The sequence below is a fragment of the Phaseolus vulgaris genome, chromosome 2, assembly GCF_000499845.2.
Source record: "Phaseolus vulgaris cultivar G19833 chromosome 2, P. vulgaris v2.0, whole genome shotgun sequence".
NCBI classification, from domain to species: domain Eukaryota; kingdom Viridiplantae; phylum Streptophyta; class Magnoliopsida; order Fabales; family Fabaceae; genus Phaseolus; species Phaseolus vulgaris.
In genome coordinates, this window is record NC_023758.2 from 39,027,532 (window position 1) to 39,045,607 (window position 18,076).

General features: G+C 32.6%; 2 protein-coding genes across 2 annotated transcripts; both read right to left on the reverse strand.

Moving 5' to 3' along the window:
- Nucleotides 1–159: 159 nt before the first annotated feature.
- Nucleotides 160–12,027, reverse strand: LOC137809477 (G-type lectin S-receptor-like serine/threonine-protein kinase RKS1). The gene is made up of 13 exons (XM_068610586.1): nucleotides 10,474–12,027; nucleotides 9,158–9,327; nucleotides 8,815–9,025; nucleotides 8,417–8,654; nucleotides 8,181–8,331; nucleotides 7,800–8,091; nucleotides 2,862–4,208; nucleotides 2,634–2,762; nucleotides 1,665–1,834; nucleotides 1,320–1,530; nucleotides 923–1,160; nucleotides 687–837; nucleotides 160–597 (listed from the first exon to the last, which is right to left on the reverse strand). The coding sequence occupies exons 1-13, from the start codon at nucleotides 10,556–10,558 to the stop codon at nucleotides 295–297; spliced, it is 3,696 nt and encodes a 1,231-aa protein (XP_068466687.1). The 5' UTR covers nucleotides 10,559–12,027; the 3' UTR covers nucleotides 160–294.
- Nucleotides 10,649–12,007, reverse strand: LOC137809478 (G-type lectin S-receptor-like serine/threonine-protein kinase RKS1). Its single transcript, XM_068610587.1, has one exon. The coding sequence runs from the start codon at nucleotides 12,005–12,007 to the stop codon at nucleotides 10,649–10,651; it is 1,359 nt and encodes a 452-aa protein (XP_068466688.1).
- Nucleotides 12,028–18,076: the final 6,049 nt, after the last annotated feature.

Here is an 18,076-nt window from a genome sequence, read left to right on the forward strand (position 1 = left end):
AGCAGTGCAACCTGCGAACTTCAAAGCTGGAAAAGTATTTCTCATGAATAAACCATGGCTTCTGGTCTGTTATTTTTAGAGCCTCCAGGCCACCACAATTTCAATGGATATCAGTGCACAAAATTCCATTTATTTATTTTACATGACCATAATGCGCCAAATGATTTTAGGTGCTATAGCTAAGCTAGTAGCTAAAAAGCAAGGATGAGAAGCATATTGGCAAAATGCTACACATGTACCACAAACATTTAAAATAAAATCTACTCCACCTTAAACAACTGAGGTGGCTTTTAGCTAGCGGGCGATGATGGTAGTGGCTGTTACTTCATATATCGAAGATCCTCCCCCTGATGTTGATGGCTCCGGCCAATCTTTGTCTCCATTGAATAAAAATGCTGGCTTTTCGGGTGGGGATAGAGGTGTTTCATTGCCTAGCATGAAAACAACTTCTGACAAGGAAGGTCTATTTGCTGAATTTTCTTGCACGCACAATAGACCAATTTGAATGCACCTCAGAACAAGAGATGGAGAATAAGACTGAGGCAGTGTTGAATCAACTATATCCAAGGCCCTTCCTTCTGTCCAAACTATCCACACCTACACGTGTATAACATAATCATTAAATTAATCAGTGATAACACAATAATTTGTCTGCCACTTTTAATGATTTTTCTCTCTCAACTTACATGTCCAATCAAATTTAGAGAGGGACTTCCCTTTTCACAATCTGTATTCCTCTTCCCAGCAATAATCTCTAGGAGTAAGACCCCAAAACTAAAGACATCAGATTTTGTTGAATAGCGTCCATCCATTGCATATTCTGGTGACATATAACCACTGCATGATGTAAAACGGTTAGAACATTACGAATAATACATATGAATAACTCCTGTCTATAGGTTTACATGAATAATAGACCTACTATGTTCCAACCACTCTTCTCGTCCTTGCTTGGATTTGATCTTCTCCAAATATTCTAGCCATACCAAAATCTGAGATTTTGGGATTCATTGCAGCATCAAGGAGAACATTGCTGGCTTTTAGATCTCTATGAATTATTTTCAGCCTTGAATCTTGATGAAGATATAAAACACCTCGAGCAATCCCCAAAATGATTTCAAAGCGCTTATCCCAAGTCAGTGATGACCTTCGCTTTTCATCTGAATTTAAGCGTTCAAATTCTCAGATATGTATAAAAAATGTCATGAAACAGGAGTATAACATTTTCTTTGGTATGATGTTACAGTGGTTTAATCAGGGGATCTATGAAATTTATATAAAAAGGTTGGGGAGAAATGAGTGAGTAGAGAAAGACATACCGAATATGAAGAAGTCCAAGCTTTTATTTGGTAGGTATTCATAAACTAACATCCTTTCTTCTTTTTCAAAGCAACAACCGAGCAACCTCACAAGATTTCTGTGTTGAAGTTTAACTAATAATCTAACTTCAGTTTTAAACTCTTCTGTTCCTTGACCTGAATGTTCGGACAATCTTTTCACTGCTATCTCTTGTCCATTGGCTAGGCAGCCCTGAAATGTTTATAACTCTTGAACCTCATTTCACCTTTTTTTTCATCATTTTTCTACAATTCTATCGAATGAAAGTAAAGACATAAAAGACACTTCTCACAACAGTAGCTCATGCATGGTAGAGTTTGAGTTACCTTATAGACAGAACCAAATCCACCTTGCCCAAGCATATTCTCATCACCAAAATTTCTTGTTGCTTCTGTAATCACTTTAAGGCTGAAGAAGGGAAGATTTGAATGTGTGTTGCTTTGGATATCGTGGTCATCTTCAGAGGAAAATTGGTTTAAATGTTGCATCACTTTATCTGAAATTATAAATGCACGACATCAAATAATAAGCTGCTCTTACATTTTTTGTGTGCTATTTCTACAAATTATTCCCTTTAATTGAAATAAGGGAAAACAAGTTCTAAAGTCTCTTCTTTTTCAGAGGGTAAATTGTAGTGGATGAGCTATAAATATTTGTATATAAATTGTATACATGTCGATGCGTCTATACATTTTGCTAGTGTTTCCAATGTAAGGATCCCTCTTATTTATTATAAATAAAATCTTAGATGCAATACCTGCAGTTGCTAACGAATCTTAAGATTGGTCAAGTAGCCTTACTAACTATACCATAGTACGCAGTCCATATAATGAGTAAAACAAAACAAAAAAGGAATTTCTAAACCAGAAGAAACTGATAAATATACCAATTTTCATGAATATATCCATAGTTGTTGCATATTGACAATGAAGTTATTAAGAGGTATTCAAGAGACTAACAAATAGTATTGAACCATAAAAAACGGGATATCACTACGGAGGTTATAAAACAGGGAAGCGACTTCTCAAAAGAGGCCACATTGGAATTGGTAAATTTCCTCTAACGGTTTGATCATTATCCGTTGTTATATAAGACAGTTGATGTCAAAAGGTTTGAGCCATAGTTTTTAAATACAAAAGAAATTAATTTAAACACGCATATATATACATTTATATACATTGTCATTCAACCCAAGGCTATACAGAGATCATTATAGTGACGGCACATAAATTTAAAACTTGTCTTTTAATCATTGGAGTGCTGTGTAATAGCATCCTTAATAGTAAATGACGCACCTTTGCTTTTTCTCTTCCACAAGTAATATACACAGGAGAAAAGAATGAGACTTGCTAGTACTGAAGCAATCAGAATTGCAACCATCCTCTTTTTACCGCTTACTCCTTTTGTTTTTTTGTTATAATTTGCTGACAAGAAGAAACAGTTCAGATAGGTTGTAGCAGCAGAATCCTACTATATATACGTGGTGTTAAATTCAAGAAGTAAAAGATAGTGTGAGGGAGTACCTAGTTCAACTGCATCAACACGGACAAATAAATCTTGGCCTTGATCACTCAGTTTTTGTATGTCTATCAAATTTCCATGCCATGCCAAGCACCCACTTCCACCATTTCTTACATCAAGAACTGCATATGCAGTGCAAGAGCAGTTTCTCAAGCAATCCTCCTCACACTTTTCCAAACTCCAACCCTCTTTGGCAGTTGCCTCGGAGGTATCAGGAAGCTTCAAGCCTTCAAGTTTCACAAACCCTTCTCCATTCCCACAAACGGATGCACCTTGCTTCCTCACGCACCCTCCTGACCCATCTCTGTTATCATACCAATCATGTGGGAATTTGGGTTCAAACCCAGGTAGACAAGAACACCGAAATTCCTCAAAGTTCAAAGGGTCACAGTTACTGTTTGATCCACAGGTTCCATAGTTATCACATTGATTTGTTGGTTCAGACCAGTACCTATTCCATTGACTCTTTTGGTTATCCCAAGTGAATACTTGAAAGAAACCTGACGGTTGAACTACTACCCGAGAGACCAAGGGCTTATCAACCGTGTTATATGAGAGTACTACCTGGTTGTCATCTTCTATAAAAGAAACGTTAAAAGTAAAGATTTCTCTCTTCATGTCGGGTATACCCATAAATAATTCACCGTTCCACGATCCGCCTCGCCAAAAGGGAATGTTCAGGTGATAAAAGAACAGCTGTGGTTTCCCAGTGCTGCTTATTTTCAAAGTGTAAGAACCTGTTCCGGGATCATCATCTGTTTTCCAAGATTGGAGGAACCAACTCTGGTTTGTTCTTCTGTTAAATCCAACTTTTAGATCTTGAAGCAAGGTATCAGTGGGATGGTCAAAGCTTTGCCAGATGAAAGCTTCGGTGTTCTCAAGAATCAGAACAAGGTTACCTATATCTGTGAGTTTAGCCATGACTTTGGTGCTGTTTGATTGGGAAGTTGAAATATTGGTAGACCAAACGGGAATGGTGCTATATTTGTGTTGGAGTACTAGGTTTCCATCTGGGTTGATTGAAAGAAACCCAGAAGTGTCATTGATGGGAGTGTTTCTGTTTGCCACCCAAGCAACAGTTTGTTCTTGGACGTTGTTGTACCATATTCCCACATAGCGGAAGTTGGACTTGCCTGGACTGAAGAATCCAAGAGCAAATGTCTGGGCTTTTGAAACAAGAAGCTCTCCATCTCTGATGCCTTTGTCAGCAAATAGGGTATCAGAAGAAGAGCAATACGAGAAGCTGAATAGTAGAATCTTAGCGCAAAGCAGGTAGATGCTATGCTTGTTGTATTGACTCATGAGAAAGCTTGAAGGACTTTTAGCATAGTGCATGGAGTTGTTGTTTCATACTCCTCTTGCATATTATGAGGAGAAATAAATAGCAGTGGTGTGAAATCCAATATGCTCGTACTCCTTGTACTAATTTATCTCTCTAGCAGATTCATGTACCCACAACTACGCAAGACTTTCACTTGGATTGAGGACTAGTACACTTGGGAACACTCATTCCTTTTGTGAAGCTTGTCTTTGGAACGTCGTGGAGGCTGCTGAATGCCCACCCAACAAAGGCCGTACCTAAAACGTCACTCTTTTCTGCCTACAAATAACTGTTGCATGGTGTAACATTGCATTGCTTGCACCACCAATTGCACAAAGACACATGACACATTATGTTTCAAACAATACCGTATTTTTAGGAGGGAGTAGTGGATAAATATACATTTAATAACTTCTTAGAATCATTACTGTTGTTTTGTGTTATCACTTTTCTCGTCATTCTGCATTTCTATGTAGTACTATATTACTATATTCATCTCAGAATACGCGATTTTGCTTAACTCAACTATTAACTTAACCCATACGGTAAGAGATGGTTATCACTAATTAATCTATATATATAGATAATCTCTTGGTCGATATCTCTCTTCTTCTTTTCAAATTTTGAGATGATGAAAACAACTTTTTAATGTTTCTTGAGCTTATCATATATTTAATATATTATCTCAATATCATCAGTACTTCCATTTCATGGAATAGTTCTTCATGATTAGAAACTTTCTCAATTTTTCATTGATTTGACAATTTGAAAAAAAAAAACTTCATTAATTTACAACTATCAACAAGTTAACATGATTTTACCATTGTTAGTCAGATGCAAATTTTTTATCAACAACAAATTAATTCAAGATGAATTTTTACATAAGGATCATTTCATATGTAGTCAAACCCGGGTACATAAAGGCGGACTCAAACACTCTACAAACTCTAAAAAACGTAGTCGAAAAGATACTAACAAAACCAACAAAACCTTTGAAAAATACCACCCCCAACTCAAGAAACACCACCCCACCAACCAAGAACATAAACAAATGAGACTAAGACGACGTAAACATATCAAAGGGGCAAGACACCAATCTGAATAGGAAAAATAAGCAAATGACACTTTAGAAGATAACCTAGACCAAACCTTTAGTTGAGACAAAGATAAAATTTCATAATGATCCAACACTCCATCCTTGAAAATGATTGAAAATGATCTTATTCCTATGTCCTTAGATCTCATTTACCACTGCAATCCAAACATTCCGCAAAACTAAGTTAACAGAATTAGAATCAGAAGCGTTACACAAATTGAACTATAAGAAGTGTGAATGAGCGTCGAAAGGATCAGCTGACATCCACCCTAACCATGCATAACAGAGATTCCACACTAACTAGGTGATTCTACAACCAAAAAACAAGTGATTTAAAGTCTCTTCTTCAACCATACGTCTAACCAAATTAATCTTAGTAACAATCTTGTTTTCCAACACCTTCCAGACGGTAATGTGGACAAAGGGTAAAGCTTAATCCTCCAAAAAACCTTAAACAACCGCGCACGATCGCCATTTAACTCTCCTCTTAGAATATCATAAGCAGATTTAATCGATAACTCTAGCAAACTCACAATTTTTCCAAACCCGTTTATCATCAGTTTCCACAACAGGACACGAGTCATGCACCACATCAAGAGGTGACTAACCTGATTCTTCTCCCAATCAAAAAGACTCATTCTCCACTCCAAATTCCACACTCATACACTATTAACCCAATACCTGCAAAGATCCAACGTTAAAGCTTTGTTAGGATAAAGAGAAAACAATCTTGGAAATTGGTTCTTTAAAACAACATTACCCACCCACCTATCCTCCCAAAAGGTAATGTTCTTACCATTACCAACTTCCCACTTACAACAGTCTTCGAAATCCCTACCCCAGTCTTTTATCTCCCAAATCGCCTTCAAATCTCTCCACCACAGGAGTCTTTGTTATAAGATATGTTTTCTTTCAAACTTCTCCAACCTCCGTATTTAGATTGTAATGCCTCCTTTCATAAACCACTTTGAACCTAACCTCCAAATCCATTTACTTAACAAGGCCAAATTGAAAAGTTTAACATTAATGATACCGAACCCACCACCTTCACCAGACACACAAACCTTCTCCTAAGAGGTCCAAGCGATCTTCCTCCCTTCAAACCCCAAACCCTAAAGAAAATTTCTTTGTACTTTGACAATCTATTTCAACACAACTGAAGGCATCCTAAACATGGATATATAGAACAACTAGATTTTTTTTTTTATCTGAGCTCTTAAATGAGAAACATAGTATATGTGTAGCTTTGTCAAGAAGAAGATAAACCTATCATTTTGGTGAAATAAACATATTCATGGATGCTAGAAGTCAGACCACCACCAACTTATATTTTGTTCGTTGATGTAGTCTTGATTTACTATGTTGGTTAAAGCATCCTCTAGTGTGAGAAATTGGAGAGCAACATGTTCGTCAATAAATTTGGTGAGTTGAAGAACTTTGACAGTAACAAACACCTACTCTTAAATGAGAAAAAGTTATTATCTTCAAGTTTGAGAGAAATAAGTGTATTGAATGTGTGACAAAGAAAACAGGAAGTGTCGTCGAATTTGTAAATTGCATGGTGGGAGAAAAAAATATTATAGCTCGTGATGGAAGTTAAGCAACTCTAATACTATGTTAGAAAGGAAAAGGAGAGTATTATTCATCAATTGTATATTGCATAAGCAATAAATAAATAAATATATATATAAATATATATAATATATATATATATATTATATATATTTATATATATATAATATATATATATATATTATATATATTTATATATATATATATATATATATATATATATATATATATATATATATATATATGCGCGCGCTAAAGAATAACAGATATTTCTGTTAATTTTATTATTTGCTATCACATCAAGAAGTGATTGAGCAGAAAAGTATTTTTTAACTTTATCCCTCTACAAAGAAACAAAATAATAATAAATAGAATATCGGATAAGTGTTGTTATCACATTTATTTAATTAAGTACGATATCCATTGTAGTCACATTTACATGTTGAATTTGTATAAATTAACATTATTTCATTATTAGATTATTATGAATATTATCAATAATGAAAATTAATATTTTATTATGCTAATTACAATAATAAATATTTGTTAATAAAGTTTATGATGTGCTTCTACTTTCAGTTAGATTTTAAGTAATAAGAGGCTCTGCGTCGTTATAAAACTGGAAAAACACTACACAACATTTGGAAGCACCTCTTGATTAAATAAAAACATGAACCACCAGATAAAGTGTACTTTTCCTTCATTCCTTTTCTTGAAATAAAGGTTATAAACATAGATTCAAGATGCCCTTTCTTAGTACACACATTTCAAACTTCTCTGATTAGATTGTGTCGCAAAAATTCAAGATTTAATCTCTAAAGTTTCTACCATCACACACAAGCACATAAAAGAAGGCGATATTCCAGAACTCTAAACTACTATAGAACCTAGAGTAGAAAGATTCACATTTTATGTGAACAATATACATGTCTGAGGTAACTTTTAGCTAACGAGCACTGATAGTAGTTGCTGTTATTTCATTTATTGAAGATCCTCCACCTAATGTTAATGACTCGGGCAAATCTCCATTCAGTAAAAATGCTGGCTTTTCGGGTGGAGAAAGAGGTGTTTCATTGCCTAGCATGAAAACAACTTCTGACAAGGAAGGTCTATTCGCTGAATTTTCTTGCACGCACAATAGACCAATTTGAATGCACCTCAGAACAAGAGATGGAGAATAAGACTGAGGTAGTGTTGAATCAACTACATCCAAGGCCCTTCCTTCTGTCCAAACTGTCCACACCTACACGTGTATAACATAATCATTAAATTAATCAGTGATAACACAATAATTTGTTTGCCACTTTTAATGATTTTTCTCTCTCAACTTACATGTCCAATCAAATTTAGAGAGGGTCTTCCCTTTTCACAATCTGTGTTCCTCTTCCCAGCAATAATCTCTAGGAGTAAGACCCCAAAACTAAAGACATCAGATTTTGTTGAATAGCGTCCATGCATTGCATATTCAGGTGACATATAACCACTGCATAATCCAAAACGGTTAGAACATTACGAATAATACATGTTAATAACTCCTGTCTATAGGTTTACATGAATAATAGACCTACTATGTTCCAACCACTCTTCTCGTCCTTGCTTGGATTTGATCTTCTCCAAATATTCTAGCCATACCAAAATCTGAGATTTTGGGATTCATTGCAGCATCAAGGAGCACATTGCTGGCTTTTAGATCTCTATGAATTATTTTCAGCCTTGAATCTTGATGAAGATATAACACACCTCGAGCAATCCCCAAAATGATTTCAAAGCGCTTATCCCAAGTCAGTGATGACCTTCGCTTTTCATCTGAATTTAAGCGTTCAAATTCTCAGATATGTATAAAAAATGTCATGAAACAGGAGTATAACATTTTTTTTTGGTATAATGTTACAGTGGTTTAATCAGGGGATCTATGAAATTTATATATGAAGGTTGGGGAGAAATGAGTGAGTAGAGAAAGACATACCGAATATGAAGAAGTCCAAGCTTTTATTTGGTAGGTATTCATAAACTAACATCCTTTCTTCTTTTTCAAAGCAACAACCGAGCAACCTCACAAGATTTCTGTGTTGAAGTTTAACTAATAATCTAACTTCAGTTTTAAACTCTTCTGTCCCTTGACCTGAATGTTCGGACAATCTTTTCACTGCTATCTCTTGTCCATTGGCTAGGCAGCCCTGAAATGTTTATAACTCTTGAACCCCATTTCACTTTTTTTTCATCATTTCTACAATACTATTGAAGGAAAAGTAAAGACATAAAAGACACTTCTCACAACAGTAGCTCATGCATGGTAGAGTTTGAGTTACCTTATAGACAGAACCAAATCCACCTTGCCCAAGCATATTCTCATCACCAAAATTTCTTGTGGCTTCCGTTATCACTTTAAGGCTGAAGAAGGGAAGGTTTGAATGTGTGTTGCTTTGGATATCGTGGTCGTCTTCAGGGTAAAATTGGTTTAAATGTTGCATCACTTTATCTGAAATTAGAAATGCCTTTAGATAAGACTTAAAGCAATATAACCACCACATTCTTTAAGAATAAAAGGGAGGGGGCAGAGGAATTCTGTCAATGGAGTGAGCATACATATAATACCTCTGACATTCTGTGTTATTGCTTATTACTAAACAAGTCTTAACATATGCTGTCTTTTTCAGAGGGGAAATATTTAATGTACCACATGCTTTTGCTAACAAACATTTCAATGTTTATAAAATTATTCATTTATCTAGTGTTGAAAATGTAATGATCCCTTTTATGTTATTGTTTTCTTAAATAAAACTTAAATGTTGTCTACTGATACAAAAGAAAATTAGAGATTGGTAAAACAGCTATACTAACTGTAACATATTTTATACAGTCCATAAAATAGTTGAATACCACACACACACACAAAAACAAAAGAATTCGTAATATAAAAGAAACTACCAGATGTTTTTCATGCATACTGGTGAGTGTGTGATTCACAATAATATATATTAGTATTAGTTTAAAGAATAAAAATATTTTGTTTATAATTTTTGTACAATAGAACTTATTTATTGTATTTTTTCTTTGATTTATAATTGTAGATTTATTTCCTTAAATGTGTAATTATAGTTTGTATTGAAATTAGACTTCAATCGAGAACTAATTCCGTTCAATTAAAAAGAGAAAAGAAGAGTTTTAGAAAGCATGGAAAACATGTGTTTGAAGGAGAGTATGAAAACCATGACCAAGCATGGAATGTTCTCTATTTCCACTTCTTATTCATCTTTTCTATTTCTTTAGTTTCATTAGTTACATTACTTGTTTTTTTTTTAACTTCGCACCATTAGTATACTATTTTATGTTCATATTGTTTCCTTTATTCATGACATGTTCTTATTTTAATTCTTGTTTATATGTTGGAATCCTTCATGTTTTTAAAGAAATGAGGTTTATTTTATGATTATGATCTTGGAAAGATATTGAAACTTAAAAAGCTTCCAAGACTTATATGTTCTATCACATACAGAAAATAATAATGAACCATAAAGAACAGGGGATATCATTGCTAAATTTATAAAACAGGGAAGTTAGTTATCTTGAAAAGTCATAATGGAGTTTGAAGTTACTGCAGCCGTTTGGGATGACGATGACGAACCTTTGCTTTTTTTCTTGGAGAGGTAATACAGACCGGAGAGGATAATGAAACTTGTTAGTACTGAAGCAATCAGAACTGTAACCATCCTCTTTTTACCGCGTAATCCTTTAGTTTTTTTGTTATAATTTGCTGATAAGAAGAAACAGTTCAGATAGGTTGTAGCAGCAGAATCCTACTATATATACGTGGTGTTAAATTCAAGAAGTAAAAGATAGTGTGAGGGAGTACCTAGTTCAACTGCATCAACACGGACAAATAAATCTTGGCCTTGATCACTCAGTTTTTGTATGTCTATCAAATTTCCATGCCATGCCAAGCACCCACTTCCACCATTTCTTACATCAAGAACTGCATATGCAGTGCAAGAGCAGTTTCTCAAGCAATCCTCCCCACACTTTTCCAAACTCCAACCCTCTTTGGCAGTTGCCTCGGAGGTATCAGGAAGCTTCAAGCCTTCAAGTTTCACAAACCCTTCTCCATTCCCACAAACGGATGCACCTTGCTTCCTCACGCACCCTCCTGACCCATCTCTGTTATCATACCAATCATTTGTGGATTTGGGTTCAAACCCAGGTAGACAAGTACACCGAAATTCGTCAAAGTTCAAAGGGTTACATTTACCGTTGGATCCACACGTTCCATAGTTATCACATTGGTTTATTGGCACAGACCAGTACCTGTTCCACTGATTCTTTTGGTTATCCCAAGTGAATACATTAAAGAAACCTGATTGCTGAACTACCACCCAAGTGATCAAGGACTTATGAAGCGGGTTAAATGAGAGTGCTACGAGGTTGTCATCTTCCGTAAAAGAAACATTAAATGTAAGCAAATCTCTTTTCATGTTGGGTACACCCATAAATAATTCACCGTTCCACGATCCTCCTCGCCACAAGGGAAGGTTCTGGTGATACAAGAACAACTGTGGCTTCCCACTTCTGCTCAGTTCCAATGTGTAAGAACCTGTTCCGGGGTCATCATCTGTCTTCCAAGATTGGAGGATCCAACTCTGGTTAGCTCTTCTGTCAAAACCAATTCTTAGATATGGAATCAAGGTGTCTGTGGGATGATCAAAGCTTTGCCAGATGACAGTTTTGGTGTCGTTAAGAATCAGAACAAGGTTTGCTAGGTCTGAGAGTTGAGCTATGACGTTAGTGCTAGTGCTATTTGATTGGGTGAGTGAAACACTGGTAGACCAAATGGGACTAGAGCTATAGTTGTGGTGGAGGACTAGGTTTCCATCTGGGTTGATTGAGAGAACCCCAGAGGTGTCGTTGATGGGAGTGTTTCTGTTTGCAACCCAAACAGCAGTTTGTTCTTGCACGTTGTTGAACCATATTCCCAAATAGCGGGATTTGGATTTTCCTGGACTGAAAAATCCAAGAGCAAAGGTTTTGGCTTTGGAAACAACAAGTTCGCCATCTCTGATGGCTTTGTCAGTAGATATGGTATCAGAACAAGAACAAAATTGGAAGGTGAAGAGTAGAATCAAAGAGCTTAGCAGCCATATTTTATGCTTATGTGTTTGGCTCATGGCAAAAAAAGGGAGTGTTTTCATGTTAGTGGAGTGTTACTCTATCATATTTCATTTCATACCACCTCTTGCATTATGAGAAGGAAACGTGGTTGGCACCAAAATCTGTATATTTGTAGTTAATTTTTTTTCTACAGGGATTAATTATTTACTCTTAGATCCAAGTTCAAAGTATGTTTTATTTGGTTTTGAATGTGATTAAACAATGAAGTGTAAAAAACGATTTTTTTGTGTGTATCATATCATGTCAGATGCAAAGTGTTCACTTTAGTCCAACAAACATAAGTTGTGTGATTGAATAGATAGAAATGTTGTTTAATATGTGTTTCGCTTGACAAATCAAGTATCATGTCAGATGCAAAGTGTTAAGTTTAGTCCAACAAACATAAGTTGTGTGATTGAATAGATAAAAATGTTGTTTAATATGTGTTATGCTTGACAAATCAAGTTTCTTATGTATGTTGTTCATCTTAAACAAGCTTGAACATACGTACACAAGTTTAGTTTATCTACTAAACGTTTACTTGGAGTGCCAATAGAATACTTCATTAATAGACAACGTTCTGAACAATTCATAATATACGTCAAACTAATAAATGTTTATTTTATACTTGCAATATACTCCTTCATTCTTTCAGGATAATCTTGCAATATTTTGTCAACATCAAAACTTCTTGAAAAACACTTTAAAAGTTATTTTAGGCAAACAACTTTTATGAAAAAAGGCATGATGTTAGTGTTGTAGAGTTAGCCAGTTGTACCAGGTCCTATGTGTGTCTCAAAAGGTGGAAGGAAGCTACCGACCTAGGTTTGTGAAGCTATGTCATGTTCCTGATGTGTTGGCAAAGAAGTCACGTGCATTTAATGCTTAACCAAAAGCACTAAATGCATCTTGCAACTTCAAAACATGCTCAAATGTAAGAAGAAGAAGCAATCGAAGAAGAACTAGTCGAAGAAGACCCTCACAACAACTCAGAGGGTTTTGCATCAACCATTTCCTTCTCAAACTATTTAAAGCTCTTTGTGAAGAATGATGACTAACAAAATTCTTGCAACAAGAACTTGCACAAACGTAATTATGAGAAAGAACATTGGTTTTGTTCATCTATGTATAGAAAAGTGTATTTTATCTTTATCAATCGTAAGACATTATCCTATTTTTAGTGAGCAATCATGTAATCTTTTAGATAATCTTATTAGTAAAACCTTATTTTAGTTAGGAGTGATTGCATTCCAAAGAATACTTTATGGTTTAGTCATGAGTGACTATGTTTCAAACAATATTCAGTTTTAGTTAAGAGTAGTTGTGGTCCAAACAATAATATTCGGTGGTTTAGCTAGGACGAGTTGTGTTCCAAATAATACTCATATATTAGACAATAGTGGTTGAGTTAGGACGAGTTGTGTTTCAAACAATACTCATATACTTGATGGTTTAGCTATGAGTAGTTACATTTTAAACAATACTTGTTTTTAGTAAAAAATAGTTGTGTTTCAAACAATACTCGTGCTTAATTAAAAGGGATTGAAACTAAAAAATACTTAATTATACATTGTAGCATTAGCCTGTAATAAAGAAACTTGATCTTGTTAATAAAAGATTCGATATAAACTGAATTATTAAACAAATCATATAAAATATGTAAATATCTTTAACACTTAACTTTTTTTTATCTTATATATTACTAATTTACGACTAACCTTAGAAGAATAGTTATGTGAAAATTAGATTTGATAAAGTATTTTTTGCATTGCGTTTTTAAAGTCTTTTAAATTTGAGGTTGTGCTTGTACTATTAAGAAAATTGATTAACAAAAGTAAACTTCGTCTAATAGTACCTATCAAACAAAATTTTTCTAAAATATTTTAAAAAAAGTCGTAAAACATAATTTAATCTTTTCTTTTCTATTTTCACATATTTTCTACATTAATAAATCATAAAAAAAATTACACTAGTATTATAATTACAAAAAAATGAGTTAATGACATAATAAAATACATACACACAGTAATTTCACATGGCTTAAAAGACTACAAAATTTATCCAATTTTTCTATTAGTAATTTATTATTAGTAATCATTTTTATTATTGGTTAATAATATCTTGACACCTAATAAATTTAAACAACTTAGTTACGTAAATCATTAAAAAAAACTAATTTTTTTTATTATAAAGAAAGAAAAATAATATGTCAACTAATTTTACAAAATTTATTGGAGAAAAATATCATAATCGTGCCAATTTTAAATTTTAAAATCTATATTCAACATAAATAAAATATTCTTAAGATATTATTAGTCTTTTTTTACCAATAATTTTATATATTATTAAAAAGCCGTGATACGTTGATACTATTATTTATTTTCCACATTCACTTTACAACTCTATATAGTATTATTTCATTATATAATGTTTTATTACAAACTCAGTTGTGAAGTAGATATACTTAGTGAATAGTGGTGTTAAGAAATAATTTTTGCATTATTAAATTTGGAGAGGTCAAAAGAGTGGGACTTTAGTTATATTTGCATTAATTTAGCCGCCTATACAGTAACTTGGAATTTTTTATGAAATGCAAAAGACTACTAATGTGTAGAGAATATTTCATATAATCTTGATATGAATTTTAAAACTAAAAACATTAAAGAAACATCATCATTGTCAAAATTAAAACACCGCTAAAAATATTAAATTTTATAAACGAGTGTTGATAGTTTATATATTGTTAATTATTTATATATTACTACGACTTCGATGCAATAATCGTTGTTTCGGTTGTGAATAATTTTATTTTCACTCGAATATATTTTATAATGTGTTTTGATAAAATAAATTAAGAGTATAATTCATTTTTAAAAAATTAAAATAGTTTATTATTTTGAGTAATAAAATTTTAAAAGATTTTTTTTTAACAATTTCATTAGAATAGCTAAAATACTTAAAATTAGATAATTGTAAATTTCCTTAAAAAAATGATTTTTTTTTTATAATCTCAAATTTTTTAATGTACTAAAAATAGTGAAATTATTTATTTAAACACAATATTAACAAAATAATAAATTATTTTATTATTTTATTAGTTAAAAATGTATAGCTCATAAATTTAATTGTGCAACTTTACATATGAGAAAAATGTAAGAATGGTAATTTTAAATAGTTTTTAAAATATATGCTGTCACTAAAAAATTATAAGAAAATATATTATTATTAAACGTAAATCTTTGTATAAATTATTCAATGTACTAAGTCAATCCCAGCGATTTTTTTATTGAATTTTTTTAATATAATTGTTTACAGACAGCAAGACAAGGAAGATAGAAAAAAGACTGAATATATTATATGATAGTTTTAATAACATATATATATATATATATATATATAAAATAAAGGTAAATTTGTATTTAGTTGGTTGTTAAGTATCAAAGTCCTAGAAAACATCCATAAATGACATCCATTAAATCAAAGAGACTTTGGCTTACTTGAGCAGTGTATGTCAATTGTTATAAATTCTTTGCATTTGTATTCAATTCCTAAGAAAAAAAAAATACATTTAGTGAAGTGAAAGAACATTTTTTAGCCTATGTTTTCTAATAAATAAAATATATACTAAATAATGCAAAACCTTTTTTTTTACATATTGTCATCTAATTATAAGCTTATATGTATATGACACGGTGAGTTTTATTAGATAAAAGTTTTAAAATATCGTATTAATAATTACCTTTTATTTATTGAATTTACACTTACAATATTAACTGTAACATTTTTGATAAATTTCATTTATTTTTTATTTTTTCTGCAAAGTATTCAGTATTTTTTTCTTGATGATTATTCTAAGTTGAAAAGATATGATCAACTATTTATAATAATATTTTTGTCTCAATTACTCCCTACATTTTTTTATTTGCCTATTAAGAGTTTTATTCCAAACTACAAAATGGAATTCATGTTCTTAGTCTAAGAAAACATTTATGAGATATTATATTTTTTTTATTTTTGTCACAATAAATAAATATATATATATATATATATATATAATTATTACATTTAAACTTTGAAAACATATGATGTAATACTACAAAAAAAAATTATTTTTAACGGTGACATTACCTGCGGTTTTAATCCTTACTAAGTGCGTTATCTGTAGTTTGTTTTTTTTCTTGGAAGATCTAGCGTCGCTAACTGATTACCGACGGTTTGAAAACCCCCGCTATTTCTGACGATTTAAAATCTCTGTTTTTCCCAGTAGTTTGAAAACCTCCGCTATTTCCGACGGTTTGAAAACTCCCGCTATTTCCGGCGATTTGAAAATTCCCACTACTTTCGACAGTTTGAAAATCCCTGCTACTTCCGGTGGTTTGAAAACCCTATTTTTGACGATTTTTTTTTGCCTTCCATCTAGATGTTTTACATTTCTTATAAAAATCATTATCTTTGTCTTCTCCTAAGTACAACATGCAATCATTTGGACAAACATCAATTTTGGTGTAATGAAGACCAAACTTGTTAATGTTTTTCTTCACCTCATAGAATGAGTGCGGAATTTTAACATGTTCAAAGGCATTTGCTAACAACTCTAGTATCATGAACATTGCCTTGTCACTTATTTTCCATAGACATTTGATGTGGTACAACTTGAGCAAGAAAGAAAGTTTAGAATATTTATCACACCCTTCATATAAACTCTCTTGACCATCTTGCATTAACTCAAGAAAGTCTTCAATATCATCATTCACAATATGGCTTGATTGTGCACTCGTTTCCTTATCATTCACCATGTCATTGCTATATTGATGATGCCCAAATGCATCGTTAACCATATCACACATAAGATGATTCTCAACAATTCTTTCATTATCTTCTTGCGGCATTACATGTGCTTCATTTGTCACATTTACTCATATTCTCTCCCCATGTAGAAGCTAGACTTTATATCCACTTGGAAAAGGTTTAACAATCAAGTGCTCATACACTACTTCACGACACTCCCATTTGTTAAAGTTGCACTTCTGGCATGGGCATATTATCTTCCCCCTCACACCATTATTAGCAAATGCAAAGTTCAAAAATTTATTCAAGCCTTCTATATATTCCGGTGTATTTCTTGGCATGTCTATCCAAGATTTATCCATTGAAATGAGGTCTGTTCAAACAACGATTGATACATCATTTCAAGGAAATAAGAAACTTGGAGAGAAAAGGCAGGGATTGAGTGAGAAAACAATTAGACTAGGAACGAGAAACAAGTATCACAGGGCCCACCAAGCAACAGTTGTTCAAAGTGTGGCAGCTATGCAAGGTGGAGGTGGGGTGGTTGGCACACATAATTTACAATAACAAGAAAGTAAAGTGAATATAGTCCTAGCAAGTTATCAGCAATGTCATTCTATTTCCAAAACAAAACCACCAAACAACGTGTAATTTTAAAATCAAAGGCTCAAATTAAAAAACATATATTCAGACAAATTATACATACAAAAGAACACCAATTGTTCCAGAACACCAAAAAACTAAAAATCATAACAAAGGTTGGGTGAAACAAACAAATGCGGATCAAAATAGAGAAAAATGAAGGTCTCAACCTTGAACATGAAGGATTACTAATATGGGAAGTGCACCACCTATAATAAAGAGATAGTTACAATCCAAATGATGATTTAGTTTATTTATAGACCATATACAACAAAATAAAAAATTAAGAGAAGAATTATTACAGCAAAGTGTATTTTCAATTTCAATTTAAGGAGATTACCAAAAGAATAGGAAAATAGTTCACATATTGACTTAATTAACCATTCTTCTAGTTAATTCATCCTAAACCAATAACTAATTCACTAAAATATCTTAACACCATTTTTATCATGCTAAACATAATTTTCTTTGGATAATTAGATTTCACCCACCATGGTAGATTTCATACACAATAGTCTAGAGTAAGTAACCATCACTCAAATCACAATCTCAAATTACTTTTGAATTATACAATCCCAAAACTAATTACAAGTCTAGAAAAAAAACTTCCAAATTACATAATTCAAAATATTACCAAAGAATTTTTTTAAATAAAA

Bases quoted from the DNA above. Each gene is read 5' to 3' on its own strand.
- LOC137809477 (XM_068610586.1), bottom strand. From the start codon at position 10,558: ATGGTTACAGTTCTGATTGCTTCAGTACTAACAAGTTTCATTATCCTC. The intron at 8,332-8,416 runs GTAGGTCTATTA...TGGATTATGCAG, and splicing joins AGAAGAGTGGTTGGAACATA to TGGTTATATGTCACCTGAAT. The intron at 838-922 runs GTAGGTCTATTA...TACATCATGCAG, and splicing joins AGAAGAGTGGTTGGAACATA to TGGTTATATGTCACCAGAAT.
- LOC137809478 (XM_068610587.1), bottom strand. From the start codon at position 12,007: ATGAGCCAAACACATAAGCATAAAATATGGCTGCTAAGCTCTTTGATT.